Here is a 9,839-nt window from a genome sequence, read left to right as displayed (position 1 = left end):
AGGATTGTATAAATGGTATGGATTTTATTAAATTTCAACTGCCCCAAACATCACCAGACACTGTAAGGCGTGCAAAATTTTCTCTTCATTTTATTCACATTCTCTATTTTGCCAGGGACTGTACAAGGTCATGAGTAGAGGATTGTATTCTGTGATAGTGGGCACTGGCAGTAATGCTTCAAACTGCAGCAGGAGTAAAAACAAAAGTGGGAAGGGGGTACTGATTGTTAAGAAGGTACAATTACAGCAAACATATCTGCACTTATTTTAATTGCCTTAACTTTGTAAGGCGTTTGTAGCAGCTAGGTATAGCCTTCGTCACATCTTGTACACGAAGGTATCATCCTAACTGCATTTAATTTTATGCAAAACATTTATCAGCAAAATACCAACAAGCAGCCTGCAGCGTCTGTCACGGTCGAACCGTGAAACGTTCCCATCTGCAACTGCCTGTTTAGGACCAAAATTACACCACAGCTACTCCAGAAGAGCTTAGGTATAATATAATCCGACTATCTTGCCGTTCGGTGAATGTTTTGCAGCGGGTTTTTCAACCCAATATGGCTAGTCCGTTTCTTTAGCTTTTATAATTCTCTCCTTTGTCTGGAAACAGACTAAAAAGACAGACAAAGAGTGCAGTGAGAGAAAGTACATACGTCAGGGTTAGGATCATGCGGCTTGCACCGCATTCGAGCCATTAACAACTTTCCTCGCTTCCTGCGCCAGAGAGCACTACTGGAAATCTCAAACCTTTCAAGAGCACAAATCATTGATTTAATGAATTATTTTAAAATTTGAATAACCTTATTAATTAAAAACAAAACATTGTGCAAATCTTAATACTAAGAGTGTATCACATTTTGCTTCGACCTCTGAAACTATACAACTGGATATTTTTTTTTTGTGAAGCGGAAGTAGCAGAATCTAAGGTCTATCGATGCAGCCGACAGAGAAGGTCGGTAATGCATTTCTCTCGCATACTGAGAAACTGAAAGCCAGACTACGACAACCATCTGTAAGTATTGAAAAGATTGCTTTTTAAATACCTTTTCAACATTTAAATAGTACCTAGGGATTTTGGCGATAGATAAACCATTCATGAATCACCCCTTCCCCCAACGGGTTATAATAAATAAAATCACATGACATTATAATAACGTTGAGTCAGATATAATGTTTACAACCACTGGTAGAATAGCGCATCGCCAATTTTACTACAGCATATCTCACCCAGTTTTACCGCACTAAGATACCAATTTAAGTTTTTGGTTGCCAGCTTTAAACATACAGCAAAGAAAAAGACAAATCAATTTTGTTTAGAGATCTAAACGATCACACCACGAACTTGCTTTATTTATTCCGCGAGTTCGTTTACTGCTTAGTGTATTTTAGGTAGGTAGTGTAAAAAAGTAACCATCATAGACATAGATGAAACTTAATTTTTAATAAAATTAGATTTAATATTAGTAACCTGTGACTGCTTTTATCTCTTGATTAAAAAATCTCTTCAAAGATTGGTAGATCACTAGCCAGGATCCTAACATCTGAACAAAACAGTTGTTGAAATTGTATAAATCATTGAAGCAAAGAAATTGAGCTTGATTCATTCCCCAGCTGAATGGTGGTTACTTGCTCAGTGGAGGGCTTCATGTATAGCTAATGAAAACATCTAGATTGAGAAAGTGCCCAGAAATACTTAGATCATTGTGAAGTTTAGGATTTTATATGTCCATGAAGGACTTTCAGCAAGTGAAAATATATACTCACACATACCTTTTGTTAATAAATTATACATCAGGCCTGAATATTATTATAATAATAAATCTTTATTTATAGAGTGTCTTGTCCCACCAAAAAGTCTACTCAAGGCACTTGTATTTATGAAGCTGCATGAGCATCAAATGCATCTTACAAATTCATACACCTTCATTCAAATCATAACTACTCAGTCTCTATCTCTGACTCCTTCCTGTCCCCTCCCCCCTCTCACACTAACACATATCAGAGACTATAAAGAACATACATAGTCTCTGCACATATACATGCCAGTCTTATGACATATGTTTCTATAGTGAAAGAGAGGACTGTGACTAAAGCATATTATGTGCATAATTTATGTTTGCTTTCAAACTTACAAAATTTTATCTTGTTCACTTTAAATGGGGGTAAAACCCCTTACACATATGCATGTTCAGAACCAAAAATGTAACATTATCTAAGTGAAGTTTTTATATAATTTCGCCTATATTAGTGTGTGTAAACATATGCATACTGCAGTTTTGTGTTATCTGTACACTGTCAGCCTAACTCACTAATTTTGTCTGTATTTGGTGTTTAGTATGGCTCACTTTAGTGCTATCAAAAGAACTCTAACACCATGGTGTCAAAAAACAAAGTCATTATTCATAAACTAGTTATCAAAAATTATTTTGATTTAGCTGCGCTAAAATTCCTATTAACAACCACATTAATAGGTGATAGCATACCAGTTTATTTGATCTTAAAGGACTCAAGCAGACCATGGTCATTTTTAATGAAGCAGGAAAACAAGGAAATTGAAGATCAAAAGAATGCAAATACTTCTGATCTCAAAGATTTTGCCACCCCACCCACCCCCTACTAACTTTTCCCTTAAAGGCAGCAAAGGCAGTCACCTACTGTACTCCCACGCTAGTTTGTCTTTCTACAAACTGCAAATGATGTCATCAGATTTATCTGTTTTTAGACTCCCAGCATGCTCTGCTGCCAGAGCTAAGGGTGAGCTAGTAAAATCAATAATGGAGGTGGGGAACAAATGGTGATGTCCTATTCTTTTTTCTCTTTTTTTCTTTCTTTTTTGAAAAAGAATTATCAATCTTTTGCCCACTTTCATTTTGTGCTGGACATCCATCTTGGCAGCAGTTTAGAGTTTATGGTGGGCAGAGGCAGACTCAGTATTTCTTAGGTGGGAAGACAGAGTAAGACAACCAGCAAGCTTACCCTCCTGTTGATTCTAGAAAAATCAATACTTGTTCCAGCCCTTGTGCTGCATCCATACCAGCACTCCTTTATTGATTTTTCCCCCCTATCCCAGAGCTTCTCTGGCTAGCTTTGGAACAGAAGCAATTGAGCAAAAACCTTTAGAGGCATATCTGACTAACTTGACCCCAACACCAGAACCGCAGGTTAGTGTTTAGAAAATATCAGATTTTCTTGAAAAGACTGGAAGCATTCTGCAGAGGAAGAAGTATCTGGATGTTGAGGGAAGGACAAGAGTGTAGTTGGGATTGGTCAGCATGCATAATGTAGACGCAGTGAATGAATTATCGGAGAGGCTGCTGCTCAGTTTGGTTGGCATAGCGTCAGACATGACGTCTGCTGATTAACATGAAATTTGGACCAGACCAGCCATGGTATCTGGCTTCCTACTTGCTTATTTTGTTCTGTGATGTTTTAGCTCCTACCATTTCTACCCAGTAGTCTTGGTCTGAGTTGTTGGGAATTATTCTTTTTGGTCTTCTTGAATGAAATTATAGGACCCTGGGTGGCAGCCATCATGGCATGGACAGCAGTAGAGACTGGCGCCTTACTCCAATGAGGGTCCCAGGAACCTGTCTGTGATCACAGCAGTGTCAGGGACAAATTCTGAGAGGATTGTCAAATCTCCACTATTGTGCGTTGTATCCTCAGTCTGCTTAGTGTACACAGATTTTGTCCTTCAAGTAACATATTGATCAGGTAAGATGAATCTTCATCAATAAAAACATTTGCCTAGCTTGTTTGTTGTTGTTGGTTTAAGTGGGTTGTTTATAGTATGCAATATTGCTTTCCAGCATACATTAGCTAGTCTGAGGAAAGAAGACTTCTGCCTTTAGCCCTCAGTATTTTACAGTTGTTATTTACCTAATCACTTATTGATTTATAATAGTAATTGCGCTGTTGATTTTAAGTAATGATTGCTTAATTGTATCTGGTAGCTCTACTTTTATCAGTTTGTAGCTGTCACTCTTTGGTCTCCCATCCCAGCTCTTTGTCCTCTCTCTACCATTCCTCATGGCCACAACACCTAACAGTCTGGTACATTAGGAAAAAACTGATTTATTTAATTATTGAAAAATATACACATTTAGTAAATAAGCAAGTAATAAGTATATACATTTTTAGAAAGCAGTGATATTCTAATTTGCATTAATTTTATTTTGTACTATATGCTTTAGCCAGGATGTCTTCTGTGAAAGTAGCTGTCAGGGTTCGGCCTTTCAATAGCCGTGAGATGTCTCGAGATGCTGAATGTATCATACAAATGGGTGGTAATACTACCAGTAAGTAATATACTGTCTTAAATTTCTTAAAAAGAAAAAAATATTGTATGTGTAGGTGGTAGGCGGGATGTTTAGAAAGTTATGTGTGTGAAAGAGAGGAGATTGAGGTGCATAACAGTTCATTTCTTCTCCCAAAAGATGACTTTTTCACAGTTGAGAATGAATTTTTTTTCCTTTTTTTTATAAATTATAATAAGATTTTTATTTGGTGTAGACGCCTGTGCAGAAATGTTTTGTAATGGAATAATTTTTTTTCTTTAGCGATTACAAATCCAAAGGCTGGACCTAAGGAAGCAAAGACAAAGACATTTGAGTTTGACCATTCCTACTGGTCGCATACAGATGTAAGGATGTTTATGCCTCTCTTCTCCTATATGTGTATATATATGTGTGTGTGCGAAATATAGACTGCCAGATTTACTGATTCAGACTAATGCTGAAGAAGATAAGGTTTCAAGCACTTTTAAATCCTTTCAGAAGGGCTTCCTGGTCAGATGACATAATGATGACATCAGCAAGCAAGTACTACTGATAATATTGAATGATGTTAGTTTGAATGAAGTTTGACAAAAGAGCTTTCAAAAATGTAAGAAATTACTTAAAGTATGTGACAATTTTGGCAGAAGTTTGTAAAATTGCTGATTTAAAATTATTTTAAACTTGATTTTAAAATATTATCTTAGAAAACTGAAGTTCAGGCAAATGAGCAGTGGCCATGGAACTGAAAATGGGAAGTTCTGTTAAAGTGACAGGCAGTGCTTGAAATCTTCCTATCATTAAGGGAGATCATTTGTACACTGTAAAGCATTACGAACAGCTGACATGCAGAATAATACAAACCAGTAACTTGAATTAAGGGGCTTTATAATTCAATCGCTGATAATCAGAACACAAATGTAGAAAATGCTGTTTAGTGTCTTTGACATGCAGATGAAATATAGTACCCCAGAGGGAAACAAATTTTGTGAAATAAAGATATACAGTTTTCTTCTTCCTGTCTTGTTTAATGCTGGTAGAATCTATTGCTATATATATATTTACAAGGAAGGTCCAGTTTACTTCTTTATCAGATTAAATATAACAAGTCAATACAGTAGTTGAGGTGAAATTGTTATTGCAGCACACAGTCACAATATGCTAGACATCAGGGATTTTTTAATGTGAAAAACAATGTCCTGTCTCATATGCCACCACACACAGTATTACTTTTACACACCTATGCCCACAAATTTACTATGAGCAATACAATAATTCCATTTTAGAAACTGCTTCATTTTAATTTATGAAATTTTGTATTATACACATTTCCAGCCAAGTGACCCAAGCTTTGCTTCACAAAAGCAGGTGTATGATGACATTGGGTTGGAAATGTTGGATCATGCTTTTGAAGGCTACAATGTCTGCATTTTTGCCTATGGCCAAACAGGAGCTGGTAAATCCTACACAATGATGGGTCGCAGTGACCCTGGACAACAAGGCATTATTCCTCAGGTTTGGATTGTCTCATTCTGTTTACACAGCAAAAGTTTTAATTAAAGACAACTTTTATATAAGTTTGAAGATCTCATCAAAATGTTTTATTAACTTATCATAGTAAATTGAATTACTAAGTTTTACCATAAATAGATATTGTGGGTGTGTGTGTGAGAGAGAGAAAATGTGTGTTCCCTTAAGAAGTTATAAAAATATTTAATTTTTCAGTTCCATTAATGATGTTTTGCATAATTCTATGATTGCAGTTATGTGAGGACTTGTTTGAGAGAATCAAACGTCAAAATTGTGATGAGATACAGTTTTCTGTGGAGGTAAATCAAATTTTTAGTCACTTTTTCACCCACCATGTCTGTGTTCATAGTGTACTTCTTACTGATTTTTAACTATTAAAATGGTCAATGGATTGGCAAGCTGTCCACCCAAAATAATGGGTTTTCAAATTTGTTAAAGATGTAACTATTTTACAGGGGCCAGCATTCAGTAACAGTTTGATGTCAAAGAAACATTACTTGAGAAACCTTATGATAGTCGACTAGAATTCCTTTTTTGCTGTTTCCCTTATATAGTCTATATCACTACTTGACATCTTTACTAGGGAGTAACAAAACCATCAGTTATACATTCTGAGGACTTATCATAGTTGCTACATGATGAAAGAGACTTGTACGTAAAGATTGTTGATCTCTGTTTTTTTTAGATTGTCATGCTGTATATGTAAAATTTATGTAACACTTGAATCCTTAAAATTAAAAATGCAGTGACAGTCTTTTCACAAAATGGTCATATTATGATTTGTCATACTATGGATCATTTTGTGTTATTTACTAAAGAACCTCATTATGTTGATTATATCATATTAGGTCACATTGCCCAAAATATTTATGAACCCCCCCTCACTTCACTCATGCTATGGCTGTGTAATTCTGACAGAATACATTGTCACAAAACTTTAAATCAGGACATAGTAAGTTTCTTTTCTGTGACACAGAGTGTCAGAAGTAATTTCTAAGTCAAAGGTGTGATGAATTGAAAAAATCCTCAGTGCTAGTTATTTAGCAGAATTTTTATAAATGGCTGAGGAACATAAAAGGTCAGAAGTGATGAAGTGCAAGTCATCAGAGAAAAAAACCAGTTTATGGTGTTTTCTAGAATTTAAAACTACACAGATATGAATAATTTATTTCAAAATGCAATTTGTGATGCAAGCACAAATCTTTGTTGGTATGTACATATTAATGGTTAAAAATTGAATGTTAGCATTACATATATTGTCATCAAACTTCATTTAAAAACACATATTACATCACATTTATCTTCTTTGTGACTCTAGTCACTTTAAAGTAAAATGTAATACTTTATGTTAAGTGTATGTTTTGAATCTGATCTGAACTTTAGGATTTACCCATGTTGATTACTGGGAAGTAAACTTTTAAAACATTTATGCAGTCAATTTTTTTTTTGTGCATTTATTTTCTGCAGCTTTTTTTCAGTGTGGAACCTAAAGGAAATATTACTTCAGATCTATAATGAGTTATGAAGGATTTAGCATCTCTGTTTTGAAGTCTGATGGCAGCAGGCTTTATTCAGGGCCCAGCATAGAACGAGCTCTTCCCACCATCAGCATAATACTCAGCCAACCTCAGAAAAAAAATCAATTCTTGCTGGGGCTGTGCTGTGAGACTAAAAATAGCACCCGATTATGTTGCAAACACTAGACTTGGGAAAAGACTGCAGAATTTAGTTAAAATTGGTCTTGTGTGCATTTCAAAGATTACCATTTTCAGACTTTGAAAGATGTCAAATTGAATTAACACATAATTAAATGTTATACTATATATTAAACATAAATTAAAATTATTGTATGTTAAATATTTTAGTGGATACTTTGTGTGTCCCAAAATAAACTGGTATTTGCCTCATCTGCAATGGGATATCATAATGCTTGATACAGTACCTTACAAATTAGGGACAAGCTCATGAGTACTAAGCTATTTCACCCTTTGCTCATATCCAATATTTGTCATCTGATTTTTGCATTTACCTTGAATGTAAGGTCAGGTCTTTAATTGTTGCTGATTGTGCTTGTAAGTTGCAAATAATACTTCAGCAAGAAAAGAAATTAAACTGGTGGGTTTGTATGAGCATAGACATCTATAGCTGTATGTCCTTTAACATTGATAACAGCAAAAGATTTACTGTTAGGGATGGTGTGATCCCACTGAAGGGAAGTAACTTTAAACTATTACTTTATAGCGTTATGCTCAAAATATTAACATGTAAATAAAACATTCATGTAAGTTCATTTGAATTAGTTGTCACTGTTATTTTGCACAATGTCTGCTTATGTGGCATATTGATAATGTTTACTGTGATGGTCATTGCTCAGTGCTTACAACAGAGCTTGTGTTTTATCTATGGATACTTTTTACAGTGGTACAAAAGTGACACTTGACAGTTTGGTGATAGGAAGGTAATGCTGTGTGTGTAACTGTACAGCAGACTGATGACAAAGACTTGTGTTGATCATCAAAACCAGTCAAGTGAGTTTTTATTCATGGATAATGCATACAATTTTAATTTTTCGAAATGAGATGGTTAATGGAGTATGAGTTTGCCATTGTTTGCATTTTGTTGATGGGCAGGTGAGCTATATGGAGATCTACTGTGAACGTGTTCGTGACTTGCTAAACCCAAGTAACAAGAACAGCCTTCGTGTGAGGGAGCACCCTCTCCTGGGACCTTACGTTGAGGACCTTTCCAAGTTGGCTGTGCAGTCATTTAATGACATAAACAATCTCATTGATGAAGGAAACAAGGCTAGGTTAGCAGAGCTTATCGTATGGAAGAAAGATCTTTTTAGAGTTTGTAGAATGGGTTGTGATTATTAATGAGCTGCACAGGTTTATTTCTCACTCATTTGCACATACATGCACACAACACACTCACTCACACTAAAATTTTACAAGGTTTACCCAGGTGTGTGCGTTTAAGTTATCGTCAGTAAAATTATGGCTAAGTGCTTATACGTGTAATTTATTGCACTTAAACTTTTTACTTAACAGGACAGTTGCAGCCACAAACATGAATGAGACAAGCAGTCGCTCACATGCAGTCTTCACTATTATTTTTACACAAAAGAAATTTGATCTTGACACAAAGATGGCTGGAGAAAAGGTAATTGCTTGCTTGAAAATTTTTATTACACGAAGTTTTTATCTGTCTTTTTTCCTCTTCATCGTAATTTGCCATTTGCACTGATTAAAATAAGCTACTTAGGTTAGAAATGTGAAACTTAACTTTTGTGGGGTTACATCCCATGATAAATATTTGTTTGGGGCATAAAATTTATTGAATTTAATATAACACCAAAGTGCAAGTCCAGTAAATGTAATGTTTATGTGTTATGACACATACCAAATGTGTTGCTAAACTGTATCCAATTTTGTTGTGAACTGGCTAGTTTCACCCTCACCTTTTTTTCATTTATATGGCAATGAACTATTCTTTGTGCAAAAACAAAAAACAAAAAAATACAAAATCTACTTAAATCAGAAAATCAGATAAATGAATGTAGTAAAAATGCAGTAATTATATAAACTCTTTGAAGGATTCTTGAATGCAGTCCATGAAAATGTTTAGTGACTTTGAAGAGTTTTTCTCTTTTTGCTAGATGCTGATGACTTAAATGTGCTTAATACCCTCCTAAAAACTTATCCATTGTTGCACAGGTGAGCAAAATTAGCTTGGTGGATTTAGCTGGAAGTGAGCGAGCAGATTCCACAGGTGCTAAAGGCACCAGGTTGAAGGAGGGTGCCAATATCAACAAATCTCTCACAACACTGGGCAAAGTTATCTCCGCACTTGCTGAAGTTGTAAGTGTTGTTGTTTTGTGTATGTGTGTTTTTTGTGAAGAGGTATTATCCATTATATTTAAAATTAAAATGCTTAGATTAAAGGAACAAAGTAGGCTACTTAAAAATGCATGCACATGCTCATGTATGTGTGAGAGGGAAACTAAATCTTTACTATATCTTTATTATGAAG

At 35.1% G+C, this 9,839-nt stretch overlaps 1 protein-coding gene across 15 annotated transcripts in view; it reads left to right on the top strand.

Moving 5' to 3' along the window:
• Positions 1–859: 859 nt before the first annotated feature.
• Positions 860–9,839, top strand: part of LOC112556344 (kinesin-like protein unc-104) — a 39,610-nt gene continuing 30,630 nt past the window's right edge. For 13 of the 15 annotated variants that reach the window (XM_025225258.1, XM_025225257.1, XM_025225256.1 and 10 more), the window contains exons 1-9: positions 860–1,015; positions 3,516–3,717; positions 4,197–4,301; positions 4,563–4,645; positions 5,613–5,792; positions 6,041–6,106; positions 8,438–8,616; positions 8,858–8,969; positions 9,524–9,667. In XM_025225258.1, the coding sequence (XP_025081043.1) occupies positions 4,202–4,301; positions 4,563–4,645; positions 5,613–5,792; positions 6,041–6,106; positions 8,438–8,616; positions 8,858–8,969; positions 9,524–9,667 (864 nt within the window). In that variant the 5' untranslated portion in view covers positions 860–1,015; positions 3,516–3,717; positions 4,197–4,201. Of the gene's footprint in view, positions 1,016–3,068; positions 3,165–3,315; positions 3,718–4,196; positions 4,302–4,562; positions 4,646–5,612; positions 5,793–6,040; positions 6,107–8,437; positions 8,617–8,857; positions 8,970–9,523; positions 9,668–9,839 lie in introns of those variants that run through there. The other 2 variants (XM_025225245.1, XM_025225244.1) reach the window with 2 other exon arrangements.

This window comes from Pomacea canaliculata, linkage group LG2 (genome assembly GCF_003073045.1).
Source record: "Pomacea canaliculata isolate SZHN2017 linkage group LG2, ASM307304v1, whole genome shotgun sequence".
Taxonomy (NCBI): domain Eukaryota; kingdom Metazoa; phylum Mollusca; class Gastropoda; order Architaenioglossa; family Ampullariidae; genus Pomacea; species Pomacea canaliculata.
This window is presented reverse-complemented; position numbering and strand designations above follow the sequence as displayed.